Source organism: Ipomoea nil, unplaced genomic scaffold (genome assembly GCF_001879475.1).
Source record: "Ipomoea nil cultivar Tokyo-kokei standard unplaced genomic scaffold, Asagao_1.1 scaffold2480, whole genome shotgun sequence".
NCBI lineage: Eukaryota > Viridiplantae > Streptophyta > Magnoliopsida > Solanales > Convolvulaceae > Ipomoea > Ipomoea nil.
In genome coordinates this window covers 6,604,501-6,620,265 of record NW_017618908.1, presented here as the reverse complement: position 1 = coordinate 6,620,265, position 15,765 = coordinate 6,604,501, and the positions used below count along the sequence as shown (strand labels likewise).

General features: G+C 34.9%; 1 protein-coding gene across 1 annotated transcript; it reads right to left on the bottom strand.

Moving 5' to 3' along the window:
* Positions 1 to 12,419: 12,419 nt before the first annotated feature.
* Positions 12,420 to 13,206, bottom strand: LOC109152858 (probable BOI-related E3 ubiquitin-protein ligase 3). Its single transcript, XM_019300527.1, has 2 exons — positions 12,880 to 13,206; positions 12,420 to 12,784 (listed from the first exon to the last, which is right to left on the bottom strand). Exons 1-2 carry the CDS (start codon positions 13,144 to 13,146, stop codon positions 12,473 to 12,475), a joined length of 579 nt encoding a protein of 192 aa, XP_019156072.1. The 5' UTR covers positions 13,147 to 13,206; the 3' UTR covers positions 12,420 to 12,472.
* Positions 13,207 to 15,765: the final 2,559 nt, after the last annotated feature.

Genomic DNA, 15,765 nt, shown 5'->3' with positions numbered 1-15,765 from the left:
ATTACCAAAGTTTTAGTTTCTTTGTAATTAATTATAAGCAGGTGTCAAACAGATCAGTTTAGGTAACAAAAAAAAGATTTCATCATATGCCCTACCAGTGTAAATGATTATATTTTCAAATACAGTATACATCATCCGACATATAAGTAAAAAAACTAAAATGGGAATTCACTACTGGAAATTATGGAATTTCCGACTATCTGAAAGTGATCTTAAATCAAGTTGAAAGCAAAAAGTAGTCGGAAACAGCAACAAAGGTTTTTCCGGATACCAAAAGTGGTCGGAACAAGGCTTTCGACTTGATTTAAGATCACTTTCAGGTGGTTGGAAATTCCATAATATCCAGCCGTGGAAGTAGAAAAACAAATCTACATTTCAATAGAATCAGGGGCGGAGGCAGAAATTTTTTTCACGGGGGGCGAAACATTAAAACAAAAGAGATAGTTTGAAAAAAAAATGAAACACTTAAAAGTATAGCCATAAATATTGTTGGATATAGGCGAAAAATAAAACACATCAAAACTTTATAAAAATATTCATAACATATTATGAAACATAATTAATTTGATAAAATAATTGGAATAGAAAACATATTATAAATTACACATCTCATTAGTGATATAAAAGAATATTATATATATGTGTGTGTGTATGAAAATCTCACCATTAATTAATATTAAAAAAGTCATAAACTCTGATCCGATATAGTGAAAAGCCCAAATACAACACTACACGGAAGCCAAGATTCAAACCCCTAACATTACTTAGAATTACACGCGTGCTTTGCCATCCAGTCTAGCTTATTTCATATTAACATCATATGTTTTTTTTCTTATATTAAAACCTGTACGCGCGCGCACACACATACACACACATATAAGGGTTATATATGGGGTGGGGGAAGGGGCATGTGCTCCCACTGTCCCTACTGTAGCTCCGCCCCTGAATATAACACAATCAAGAATGCGAAAAAAATAAATAAATAAAATAAAAAATTGGGATTTATACACATAGAAAAACAGTATGTAAGATAAAAATGTTTTTTTTTTTTTTTATTATATATATACCCTAAGGAACCAAATGAGATATATACCCTAAGCAACTAATGATTATGAGAAATAACATAGGCTTCAAGACCAAGATAGGCATGCATGTTTACAGGGAGTGAGTAGTGGCCAAAGCAAAAAATTTGTTCATGGGGTAAAAAATTAATATAGTTTCTAACAAACAATATTCAACAAACTCTCATAATCTCTCATTATCTGTAGAGCATCATTGAATTCAACGGTCTTTTTTCATCTTTTACAATGAGATTCTGGCAGCTTCTCTCTGGATTTTGAGCTTTGCCTCTACCCTCATTCGTAGAAGTGTTTGGGCAGCTTTGATTACTTCTTCAATCATGACTTTCTCTGCAATCTACAACGTCTCTCTTTCTTGTTGTTGCTTTAGTGGGTCAGCATTATAATTAACTCCCTGATTTAGAAGATGATGATTTGCTTTGAAAATGAGATGTGCATAACGTTTCTTCATTTGGGCAGCACGTAGAGCGTTAGTTGGAGAAAACTGAGCAGCAACAGTAAGCGAAGCAGTGCAACCTTCATAAATGGGGGCAGTAGTGGCACATGACGATGAATGATCAGATCTACAACTTTCCTTTTTCCTTGTGCAATGACGGCGTTTTCTTCTGAAAATCCCATCCACCTCGATTTTGTAGACAACCTTGTTCGGAACTTTGATGACTCTTAGGTTTGTTTTGGCATTCCCACTCTCCTCTGCGAATCATCGTCGTCGGGAGAACCCTCTCGTATCCTTGCGTTAAACTCTCACTATGGTAGTCCATTCTTCGCCGCCTCTTAATTTCTTTTCCGTCATCATCTACTTTTAAGTCATCAGAACCACGCTTCTTCGATTCAACCTTCTTGTCGTGAGTGACGAGTAGATTCCTCATCATCTTCAAACCCTTTTCCCGTCTCCTTTCCTTTCGTTGAATGAAATTATGATCTTTAGATTCGCTAGCTCCAGATCAACTAGCGTCGTCATTGCTATGAAATCACCCCAAACAAATCTCAGAGAGAGTGACGATATGACTGAAGAGTGCGATTATGGAAGCCTAGTCAATGAAATGAAGAAAGTGATGATCGAAACTAGTGAGAGCGATTTCCTTACAATTGAAATTAAGAAACTTTTAAGAAGATACAAACCGATAGAGTAACATTACTTTACTAAGACATGCAAGCATGTTTACGTGGGTGAGCAATGGTGAATGCATAAATTTCTTTTGATCATTGATGGTGTCGAAAATTAAAATAATTCCAGAAAAATTGAAAAACTAAAATTGCAAACAAGAAGAAAAAATTCCAGGTCAGATTTTGTATAGTCATCAAAATTGGAAGTCAAAATGCAAAATTACATATACCACCCTAAAACTAGTTAGTTTTTAACAAGCAATATCATTCAACAAACTCTAAAAATTTCTCATTATCTGCATACCGTCATCGAATTCAACAGTCTTTTTCATCTTCTTGAATGAGATTCTGGCAGCTTTTCACTAGATTTTCAGCTCAGCCTCTGCCCTCATCCGTAGAAGTGTTTGTGCAACTTTGATTACTTATTCAATCCTGGCTTTCTCTGTGATCTCCACTCTCTCTCTTTCTTGTTGTTGCTTCATAAGGTAAGCATTATGATTATCTTCCTGATTTAGAAGATGATGATTTGTTTTGAAAATGAGATGTGCATAATGTTTCTTCATCTGGGCAGCACGTAAAACCTTAGTTGGAGAAAGCTGAGCAGCAACAGTAAGTGAAGTAGTGCAACCTTCATCAATGGCGGCAGTAGTGGCACGTGACGATGAATGATCAGATCTACAACTTTCCTTTTTCCTTGTGCATTGACGGCGTTTTCTTCTGAACATCCCTTCTACCTAGATTTTGTAGACAACCTTGTTCAGAACTTTGATGACTCTTAGGTTTGTTTTGGCAATCCCCCTCACCTCTGTGAATCATCGTCTTCTGGAGAATCCTCTCGCAGCCTTGCATTAAACCCTTACCCTGGTAGTCCATTATTCGCCGCCTCTTAATTTCTTTTCCGACATCATCTACTTTTAAGTCATCAGAACCACGCTCGCTTCTTCGATTCAACCTTCTTGTTGTGAGTGATGAGTAGATTCATCATCATCTTCAAACCCTTTTCTCGATTATCTCTTTTCCCGTCTCCTTACCTTTCATTGAATGAAATTATGATCTTTAGATTCGCTAGCCGTAGAACATAGCGTCAGCATTTCTACGAAATCACCCCAAACAAATCTCAGAGAGAGTGATGATATGATTGAAGAGCGCGATTTTGGAAACCTAGTCAAAGAACTGAAGAAAGTGAGGATCGAAACTAGTGAGAGCGCTAACCTTACAACTGAAATTAAGAAACATTTAAGAAGATACATACAGATGGAGTAACATTACTTCACTAAGACATGCAAGCATGTTTACGTGTGTGAGCAATGGTGAATGCAAAAATTTCTTTTTATCATTGATGCGGTCGAAAATTGAAACAAATCCAAAAAAATTTAAAAACTGGAATTGCAAACAAGAAGAAAAAAATTCCTGGTAAGATTTTGTATAGTCATTAAAATTTGAGGTCAAAACGCAAAATTACATATACCACCCAAAAATTAGCTAGTTTTTAACAAGCAATAGCATTCAACACACTCTAAAAATATCTCATTATTTGCATAATGTCATTGAATTTAATAGTCTTTTTCATCTTCTCGAATTAGATTTTGGCAGCTTCTCTCTGGATTTTCAGCTCGGCCTCTGCCCTCATCGGTAGAAGTGTTTAGGCAGCTTTGATTACTTCTTCTATTCTGGCTTTCTCTACGATCTCCAGCCTCACTCTTTCTTGTTGTTGCTTTAGAGGGTCAACATTATAATTATCTCCCTGATTAAGAAGATGATGATTTGCTTTGATAATGAGATGTGCATAACGTTTCTTCATCTGGGCAGCACGTAAAACCTTAGTTGGAGAAAGCTGAGCAGCAACAGTAAGTGAAGCAGTGCAACACCTTCATCAATGGCGGCAGTAATGGCACGTGATGATGAATGATCAGATCTATAACTTTTCTTTTTTCCTTGTGCAATGACGGCGTTTTCTTCTGAAAATCCCTTCCACCTCGATTTTGTAGACAACCTTGTTTGTAACTTTGATGACTCTTAGGTTTGTTTTGGCATTCCCACTCACCTCTGTGAATCATCATCGTCGGGAGAACCCTCTCGTAGCCTTGCGTTAAACCATCAGTATGGTAGTCCATTCTTCGCAGCCTCTTAATTTCTTTTCCGGCATCATCTATTTTTAAGTCATTAGAACCACACTTCTTTTTGTGAGTGATGAGTAGATTCCTCATCATCTTCAAACCCTTTTCCCGATCATCTCTTTTCCCGTCTCTTTTCCTGTCGTTGAATGAAATTATGATCTTTAGATTTGCTAGTCCCAGATCTTCTAGTGTCGTCATTGCTACGAAATCACCACAAAGAAATCTCAGAGAGCGTGACGATATGATTGAAGAGTGCGATTTTGGGAACCTAGTCAAAGAATAGAATAAAGTGAGGATCGAAACTAGTGAGAGCGCTTTCCTTACAACTGAAATTAAGAAACTTTTCAGAAGATACAAACAGATGAAGTAACATTACTTTACTGAGACATGCAAATATGTTTACGTGGGTGAGCAATGGTGAATGTAGAAATTTCTTTTGATCATTGATTGGGTCGAAAATTAAATAACTTCCAGAAAAATAGAAAAACTGGAATTGTAAACAAGAAGAAAAATTTATAGGTCAGATTTCGTATAGTCATTAAAATTGGAAGTCAAAACGCAAAATTACGTATACCACCCAAAAGCTAGCTAGTTTTTAACAAGCAATAACATTCAACAAACTGTAAAAATCTCTCATTATCTGTGATAGTACTAATTCCCGATTGTAAAATGTAATGTACCGTATGTAAATGTATGAACAAGAAGAGAAGATAGATCCAAAGGGGCTCTTTTATTCAATGTATTCTTTGTATGCTTTCTAAAGAGATGAAGGAGGATTTTGTAGAGAGAGAGGGTGGAAAGGGACCAAAAACCCCTATCTTAGAGGGCCAAAGGCCCTTTTATAGGCACACGGAGGTGGCGGGTTTTGACCCGTCACCTTTGACTTTGACCCGCCGACCGGTTCCCGAACCGCTTGACCACGACCCGACTACAAAACGGGAACTCGGACGTATCGGGCACTCGAACTCGGGGTATATAACCTATCAATATGCATAGCGTCATTGAATTCAATAGTTTTTTTCATCTTCTCGAATGAGATTCTTGCAGCTTCTATCTGGATTTTCAGCTCGACCGCTACCCTAATCCGTAGAAGTGTTTGGGCAACTTTGATTACTTATTCAATCCTGGATTTCTCTGCGATCTCCGTCATTTCTCTTTCTTGTTGTTGCTTTAGATGATCAACATAATAATTATCTCCCTAATTTAGAAGATGATGATTTGCTTTGAAAATGAGATGTGCATAACGTTTCTTCAACAGGGCAGCACGTAAAGCCTTAGTTGGAGAGAAAGATGAGCAGCAACATTAAGTGAAGTAATGCAACCTTCATCAATGGTGGCAGTAGTGGCGCATGACGATGAATGATCAGATCTAAAACTTTCCTATTTCCTTGTGCAATGACGGTGTTTTCTTCGGAATATCCCTTCCACCTCGATTTTGTAGAAAACCTTGTTCGGAACTTTGATGACTCTTAGGTTTGTTTTGGCATTCCCACTCTCCTCTCCGAGTCATCGTCGTCGGGAGAACCCTCTCGTAGCCTTGCGTTAAAGTCATCAGAACCACGCTTTTTCAATTGAAGATTCGTGTTGTGAGTGATGAGTAGATTCTTCATCATCTTCAAACCCTTTTCCTGTCTCCTTTCCTTTCGTTGAATGAAATTATGATCTTTAGATTCGCTAGCTCCAGATCAGCTAGCGCCATCATTGCTATGAAATCACCCCAAACAAATCTCAGAGAGAGTGACGATATGAATGAAGACTGCGATTTTGGAAACCTAGTCAATGAAATGAAGAAAGTGATGAACGAAACAACTAAAATTAAGAAACTTTTAAGAAGATAATATGGATGGAGTAACATTACTTTACTGAGACATGCAAGCATGTTTACGTGGGGGAGTAATTGTGAATGCATAAATTTCTTTTGATCATTGATGGTGTCGAAAATTAAAATAATTCCAAAAAAATTGAAAAACTTGAATTGCAAATAAGAAGAAAAAATTACAGGTCAGATTTTGTATAGTCATTAAAATTGGAGGTCAAAACGCGAAATTACGTATACCACCCAAAAAACTAGCTAGTTTTTAACAAGCAATATCATTCAACAAACTCTAAAAATTTCTCATTATCTGCATAACGTCATCGAATTCAACAGTCTTTTTCATCTTCTCGAATGAGATTCTGGCAGCTTTTCACTAGATTTTCAGCTCCGCCTCTGCCCTCATCCGTAGAAGTGTTTGTGCAACTTTGATTACTTCTTCAATCCTGGATTTCTCGGCGATCTCCAGCCTCTCTCTTTCTTGTGTGTTGCTTTAAAGGGTCAACATTAAAATTATCTCCCTGATTTAGAAGATGATGATTTGCTTTGAAAATGAGATGTGCATAACGTTTCTTCATCTGGGCAGTACGTAAAGCCTTAGTTGGAGAAATCTGAGTAGCAACAGTAACTGAAGCAGTGCAACCTTCATCATTGGCGACAATAGTGGCACGTGACTAAGAATGATCAGATCTACAACTTTCCTTTTTCCTTGTGCAATGACAGTGTTTTCTTCTGAAAATCCATTCCACCTCGATTTTATAGACAACTTTGTACGGAAATTTGATGACTCTTAGGTTTGTTTTGGCAATCCCACTTACCTCTGTGAATCATCGTCGTCGGGAGAACCCCCTCGTAGCCTTGCGTTAAACCCTCACTATGTAGTCCATTCTTCGCCGCCTCTTAATTTCTCTTAAGGCATCATCTACTTTTAAGTCATCAGAACCAAGCTTCTTCGATTCAAGCTTCTTGTTGTGAATGATGAGTTGATTCCTCATCATCTTCAAACCTTTTTCCCGTCTCCTTTCCTTTCGTTGAATGAAATTATGATCTTTAGATTCGCTAGCCCTAGATCAGCTAGCGTCGTCATTGCTACGATATCACCCTAAACAAATCTCAGAGAGAGTGACAATATGATTGAAAAGTGCGATTTTGGAAACCTAGTCAAAGAACTGAAGAAAGTGAGGATCAAAACTAGTGAGAGCGCTTTCCTTACAACTGAAATTAAGAAACTTTTAAAAAGATACATACGGATGGAGTAACATTACTTTACTGAGACATGCAAGCATGTTTACGTTGGTGAGCAATGTTGAATGCAGAAATTTCTTTTGATCATTGATGGCGTCGAAAATTAAAACAAATCTAGAAAAATTGAAAAACTTGAATTGCAAACAAGAAGAAAAAATTACAGTTCATATTTTGTATAATCATTAAAATTGGAGGTCAAAACACAAAATTACCTATACGGCTATACCACCCAAAAACTAGCTAGTTTTTAACAAGCAATATCATTCAACAAACTCTCAAAATCTATCACTTTCTGCATAGCGTCATTGAATTCAACAGTCATTTTCATTTTCTCCAATGAGATTCTGGCAGCTTCTCTCTGGATTTTCAACTCGGCATCTGCCCTCATCCGTAGAAGTGTTTGGAAAACTTTGATTTCTCCTTCAATCCTGGCTTTCTCTGCGATCTCCAGCCTCTCTTTTTCTTGTTGTTGCTTTTGTGGGTCAGCATTATAATTATCTCCCTGATTGAGCAGATGATGATTTGCTTTGAAAATGAAATGTCCATAACGTTTATTCATTTGGGCAGCACGTAAACCCTTAGTTGGAGAAAGCTGAGCAGCAACAGTAAGCTAAGCAGTGCAACCTTCATCAATGGCGGCAGTAGTGGCACGTGACGATGAATGATCCGATGTACAACTTTCTGTTTTCCATGTGCAATGACGACGTTTTCTTCTGAAAATCCCTTCCACCTCGATTTTGTAAACAACCTTGTTCGCAACTTTGATGACTCTTAGGCTTGTTTTGGCAATCCAACTCACCTCTGTGAATCATCGTCGTCGGGAGAACCCTCCCGTAGCCTTGCGTTAAACCCTCACTTTGGTAGTCCATTCTTTGCCGCCTCTTAATTTCTTTTCCGGTATCATCTACTTTTAAGTTTAAGTCATCAGAATCATGCTTCTTCAATTCAAGCTTCTTGTTGTGAGTGATGAGTAGATTCCTCATCATCTTCAAACCTTTTTCCCGACCATCTCTTTTCCTGTCTCCTTTCCTTTCGTTGAATGAAATTATGATCTTTATATTCGTTACCCTAGATCATCTAGCGTCGTCATTGCTATGAAGTCACCCCAAACAAATCTCATAGAGATTGACGATACGATTGAAGAGTGCGATTTTGAAAACCTAGTCAAAGAACTTAAGAAAGTGAGTATCGAAACTAGTGAGAGCGTTTTCCTTACAACTGAAATTCAGAAACTTTTAAGAAGATACATACAGATGGAGTAACATTACTTTACTGAGACATGCAAACATGTTTACATGGGTGAGTAATGGTGAATGCAGAAATTTGTTTTGTTCATTGATGGGGTCGAAAATTAAAACAAATCCAAAAAATTTGAAAAATTGAAATTGCAAACAAGAAGAAAAAATAACAGGTCAGATTTTGTATAGTCATTAAAATTGGAGGTCAAAATGCAAAATTACCTATACCAACAAAAAACTAGCTAGGTTTTAACAAGCAATAGCATTCAACAAACTCTAAAAATCTCTCATTATCTGCATAGCGTCATTGAATTCAACAATCTTTTTCATCTTCTCGAATGAGATTTTGACAGCCTCTCTATGGATTTTCAGCTCGGCCTTTGCCCTCATTCGTAGAAGTGTTTTGACAACTTTGATTAAATAATGGACCCAGCTAATATGGATTAATCATATAATTAAATAATGCACCCAGTTAATATTGATTATTTAATTATTTAAGATCCATTAATGTTAATTAACTTGTAAAAGAATTTGAATTAACAATAATGTTAATTAACAAGTTCTTTACTCGAACTATTATAATTAAGAATTCTAATTGATATCTAAAAATAAATTTTTAAATTATTATATTTATAATTAAGAATTTTTTTAATTTTAATTAATAAAAACCATTTAATTTCTTATATCTATTTAATAAAGTAATATTAATATTAAATAAAATAGTATACAAATTAACAATGTAGTACAATTGTTGAGGGCAACCCTCAATTGTGTTAGTTAAACAATTAGCTTACAGTCACAAAATTTTAAATAAGACTCTATCGGAAATTATATGTCAATGTTATTTATAAGAGTTACACTGCACCAAATTGTTTTGTCATCAAATTCTGCGTAAAAACATCAAATTCTTTGAAACTTGCAGTGGTCTAGGCCTCCTGAGCAACTAAAAGTTTAGAAAGGGTGTTGGGCGTTGATTGGGTTCGTCGAGTTCAACCTCTGCTCGATTGGCTTACCATAGAGGAATATAATGTTGTATTTTTTGGATAACAACCAGATAGCCAAAATTCTGTCGTTAAGCACTGACATGATGCCAATCAATAGATAACTAACATGGTGTTTAGTTGGAATGAAGAAATTAGAGGAAAAGGAATTGTAAGTCGGTGAGGAAAAGAATAAGGAGAAAATAAAGTTGGAATTCAAATTATATTGTTTTGTGGGGAGTAATAGAATTATTGGGAATGAGAATGGAAGAAATGGTATAAAGACTAACATGTCCTTGTATAATAATAATAATAATAATAATAATAATAATAATAATAAGAGAAAAGGGTCAAATAAGCCCTTAAACTTTACCCCAAAAGTCAATTAGGCCCCTAAATTTTAAAAAGTGCAATTAAACCATCAAATATGTCAAATGCGTCAATGAAACCCAAAAACCGGTGAATGACCGGTTATTACAGGTCATTTCAATTCCGGTAACGGATTCTAGCGGCCGGTGACGGCTTTGCCCAAATTAAAATGTGGATGATAGCTTTGTTTTTGGGGTTTTTTAACAGTAGCATCACATATATGGCAAGCAATTGACGGAATGTTGTGATATTTCAGTGTATTTGGGTAAGTTTCCTTCTGTAGTTTATAGAACTGCTTCGAAGTTATATGATTCTGCAAGTACTAATTACTGGTTCTATGAATGTGTAGGCGGTTATGACAAGGAGGACAAGGCTGTGAGGGCGTATGATTTAGCTGCTCTGAAGTACTGGGGTGCTACAGCGACCACCAACTTCCCGGTAAAAACATTATTCTTAGCATCATTGTTCCTCGTCTGATGTATTTCGTATCAAAAAAGGAGCTGACATGAATGGTGAAATGCTGTTTTTTGGGCTTTGCCGTCTCCGGTCGCCGGAATTTTTCGCCGGTCGTCGGAATCTGTCACCGGAATTGAAATGATCTGTAATAACATGTCATTTACCAGTTTTTGAGCTTCATTGATCTAATTTGACATGTTTGATGGTTTAATTGTACTTTTTTAAAGTTTAGGGGCTTAATTGACTTTGGGATAAAGTTTATGAGTCTATTTGACCCTTTTCTCTAATAATAATAATACTAATAAAAATCAAGGATAAAAAAGTCTTTTTTCTTGCTTTTTCCCTTTCATTTCCCTACTAAGGGTATTGCAATTTGGTGGACTTGCAATTCCCTCTAACTAAAATCTGTAATTCGGGTGGTCAAAGAATTATTATATAATTAAATTGCAACTACATCTAATCAAACGGCTCAAAGAGTAGTAGGTATGGCAAACTTAATTTGTGTGCATAAATACGTCTAGTGCTTTTTTGGACCCAAAGAGTTGAAGGTATGGCAAACTTAATTTGTGTGCATAAATACGTCTAGTGCTTGTTTGGAATTAACTTCACAAATAAACTACATTATGATTTTGATTAACAATAAAGAACTACAATTGATATTCAGTTAAAAGTAAAACATTAATAGGAGAGGACCAACCACAACATTGTTAACAATTTTGGACTAAAGTTGTTAGTCAACCATAATTTAAAGATAAAAACTCTACTCATATTTTTAATAGTAAATGTCAAGATTTCTATTACAGGGCGTTTGGTTGGAGGGGGGAAATTATGTGGGAAATGAATTGTAATTCCATGGGAATTGAATTACTGGGAATAAAGTGGGAATTTAAATTCCAGTGTTTGGTTGACAGGAATAGAATTACTGGGAATTTCAATTCCAATGTTTGGTATACATGGGAATTGAAAGAGAATAAGTAGTATAAAGTTAAAAATGTCCATTATTATTGTTAGACATTAATTTTAGGTTAAAAAAGGAAGGGGTAATTTTGACTCATCACTATCTTTTTTTCCCAAGAATTAAAATACCAGGGGGGACATGGAATTTTAATTCCATGAAAATGGGGGAATTGCAATTACATGGAATTGCAAAATTCCCTCCAACCAAACTACGGAATTTAATGGCCTTTGGAATTAGGTGGGAATTAAGTGGGAAGGGAATTTAAAATCCCTCCAACCAAAAGCCCTGTAAGTATTTGACTATTTATAATTTTTTTTTTTTTTGAAAATGACTATTTATAATTTAATTACAAATTGTTTGAATAAAATCACGCCAAACTTAATACATGAAACATTGTCCTAGTGTTATTTTTATTGTATAATAGCAGTTGCACCTAAGATTTCTGTGGCAGAAATAAAGGAAACAAAATAAAAGAAGTAAACTTTCCTTTTTCAAATAAGGCAGTAAAAGATAAAATCCATATTTATTATCAAAATTGATAACTTTCTCAATCATTTGTGGTTCAAAAAAATGAAAATTTAATTCACTAGTGTTGAAGAAAAAGAATTTACAGAGAAATCTTTTGAATCTGTGACTCCAATTTACAAGAACACGATCATAAAGTCTTTGACCATGGAGAGAAATCTAATTTTCTACATTATCACAAAAAGGACTAATCCGTAATTCTGTTTCTCTGCTATTTTTTTTTTCTTTTATCATCAAGAAGACATGTTAACGTTAACAGTGGACCCACATACTGTGCAGAGACAGAGATGCCGACACGACAGGGCCGTATTTTAAATTTTGGTGGCCCTGTTCTGGTAAATAAATGTGGCCCTACCAAAATCACAATTTTTAAAATCAATACATGCAAGTTTCGAACCTTTGACCTCCAAGTTAAAATACAATAAATATACATTTTTACCATCTCTTCATAGAACCTTTTAAGTTTAATTGAAAACTCTTAATTTTTATTTCTAAACTAGCTAGGTAAAAATTAAATATTGGACCTATAAAATTTGGGGCCCCTCTAAAATTGGGGGCCCTGTGCGGTAGCCCAGCTTGCACAGCCTAAAATCCGGCCCTGCGACACGACAGCAGCAACACACTCGATTCTCCACGGCCGTGATCGGTGCTTCCGCAGCAGGACTCAGCGTCTTCCTCCACCGGCGCGACGGCGGGGCCGGAGACGCGCTCGTCGTCGGCGGCGACGTGGGCGAGGACTTGCTCCAGATTGGTTCGGAGGGAATGATTCTCCACGCACAGAATCTTCACCCTCTCCTTCATTCTTTGGATCTCTTCGTCTTTCTCCCTCAGTTTCTTCAACATCCCTTCTTCGATCCCTTTCTGCCTCTCATCCAATTCCATCCTCAGTTTCTTCGCCTGCAAAACAAATTCAAGATCAGAAAAACAGATTCTTTAAAAAAAAACACAAAAATTAAAACCTCTGTAAATATCAAATATGTGTGTGTACGTACATGATGCTTCACGATTTGTGTGTTCTTGGCAGAGGCGAAAACAGGGGAAGGATTATAGAGATCGAGGGAATCTCTAGATCGCTTCCCCTGAAGCCGATGACTATTCCCGGCGCCGACATTCACCGCAGTCTTCAACGGCCGAGATCTATTGAATGGGAGAATGCTCTGTCCGGCCAACCTTGGCTTAGTAGTCATAAAATCGCCCAATGGTATGAAATCGGAGAATTCTGGGAGGAGGAGAAGATTTGAATTGGCTTCAACCGCCATCTGAGAGCTTAACCAAGACGAGAGAGAAGACAGAGAAAGAAGAATGGGGTTTACACTTCACACTGCCTTTATTCGCCATTAAATAGGTGTTAAGGTTGCCTAAAACTAAATTGTCCGTTATCTAGTAACGGGAAAATTTTAAATTTTTGCCTTGATCCTCACGTTTGTATATATCTCTTTAAGATCACACCTTTTTCATAAACCAAATATACTATAAATTGTAAGATACTTTACCAGTTGTTTAACTATTTTTTCTTTACTTATTTTCTTACTACTTTCAAATTTTAGTTTTTTTTAGGTGTTTAATATTATTTTAAAATATTTTTAAATTAAATATATAAATTTATATACTTATTTTAAATTTAATATAATGAAAAATTAAATTGTAAATAAATTTAATCAAGTATGGCTAACCGAATTAGATACATTAAAATTCATTAGTGTCTCACAATGTGAAATCTTTGCAAATAAAATGTTTTTGGATCAAAGATCAATTTTAGTATTTTACAATGATGAAATCCATCTTGACATAATGGTGAATTTCTACTAATAAGATGATAGTAATGTAATATAAACCAATCAAATTAATTTATTTTCAAATAAATTAATTAATGTCAAAATTGCGTGATAAAAAAAGAAATCAAAGTCTGTAATAAGTAAATAAAATTCAACCAAGTACTCCGTATTTGAAAAGAATATCTAATACGGAGTAGTAATTTAAAGTCAAACATTTTAACTATTGAATTAAATTACTAATTAAATCCAAGATTTTTTTAAAAAAAATATTTGTGAATTTTTTTTCATAACAATTTATTATGCTTAAAATAATAAACAGAAAAATATTTGCATAATAATTTATTATACATAAAAATAATAAGCATACTAAATTTAGAAAATTTAATTAATTACTAATAGTGAAGACTTTTTATAGGCAGAAATGTACAAGTAAGTGAGAATTTTTTTTTTTTTTAAGTAATGTGATTACCCCATTTTTTTAAGTAATCTTAGATTACTTTGAATTATTCCAATTTTGTCATGGTTAACTAATCCTTATATATTATTCAAAAAAAAATTCTAATCCTTATAATAATAATAATAATAATAATAATAATAATAATAATAATAATAATAATAAAAAATAAATATATGTTTATATAATCAAATATACATTTATGTATATTTATATATATATTTTTTAATATTTAAGCACACGCGCACACACACATATTGTAGTTATATTATTTTTATTTTATCAAATAAAACTGCAGTTATATCAAAATGATACCGTAATTGTGGTAAAATGAAACTGAATAACATTTCATATATTTTAGTGTATATTGTACAATGAAGCTGTAAGTATATTCAAAATGATCATGTAGTTGTGTTTTAATAAAACTATAGTGTATATAAAATAAAATTAAATAACATTTTCACATATTTGAGTCTATAAACATCGAATGAAACTGTAGTTATATCGATATATATGAAACTGTAGTTGTGTTGAACTGAAACTACAGTGTATACAAAATGAAACTGAATAACAGAGTTACTTTTTGCGAAAGGGTGCGGAACGGCGAGAAACGAATGCCGTTTCTTTTCATTAAACAAAACAATGTCGTTTTGATGCGCGGTGCATAATCGAATATGCACCACGGTGCACAATATAATTTGTCGTAATCCTATTAGGGTAATCCAAGATTCTGTGAACCAAACCCCCCTAATGCATTTATTGTGTATCTTTTTCAATAGTAGGATGTTAAATTTTAGTATGTATATATTATTTCTTAAATTTATTCCTTAACAACTTTTTCTTTTACTTTTTTTGAAAACATAACTTTTTCTTTATCTTTTCTCAAATAGTCAAATATTGCATACTCAATCAATGAGTCAAAACCGTACTGTTAGTAATATGCATTAGGAGACTGTTTCTAATACCTACAATTACCATTCCCTATTAACCGTCATCTATCTTGGCAGCAATATAATGCATTAGTTATCTATGTTTTATTCCTTGTAGTGCGTTGATTCTACCGCTTTCTAGTCCCTAATAAGGCAAGTCTTATAGACATTTGGCAATAAAACTTATTTGCTTGATTTAAAAAATCTTGGGACCTATCCTTAGCTAGTATTGACTCACATCCATCAAAGGGATGAATATATTTTTATATTTAAAAAATAAAAATAAATAGAAGTTCCTGTTGAATTACATAGTTGCACAACAAACAATCACTCTACCTCATTTGCCCTACCCTCATTTCTAACATTACAACATCATATCTATGACATTCAAAGGTACCTTACCTACCAACAATCAAGACTCAGTTCTCAGAATCAGTGAAACTTGGGCTACCAAAATCGCCCGAATGCGCTGAAGCAAAAGACTCGGAACTTTCCAGAGTCGAGAGCGAAGAAGGTGAGCCGGAGTCCAACATAAACTCGTCGTGAATTACATGTTCTTCGTCGTAAATCTCTGACGTATCTGATCCAGACCCACCCAACAGAAGCTTGTTTATTGCTCTTTTTGCAGTTTCCACAAACCATTCATCTTCTGGCAGGGCACTGCCAAGAATGAAACATTTAGTTGCATGGAGCCATTATATCGGAAGCTATTTGATGCAC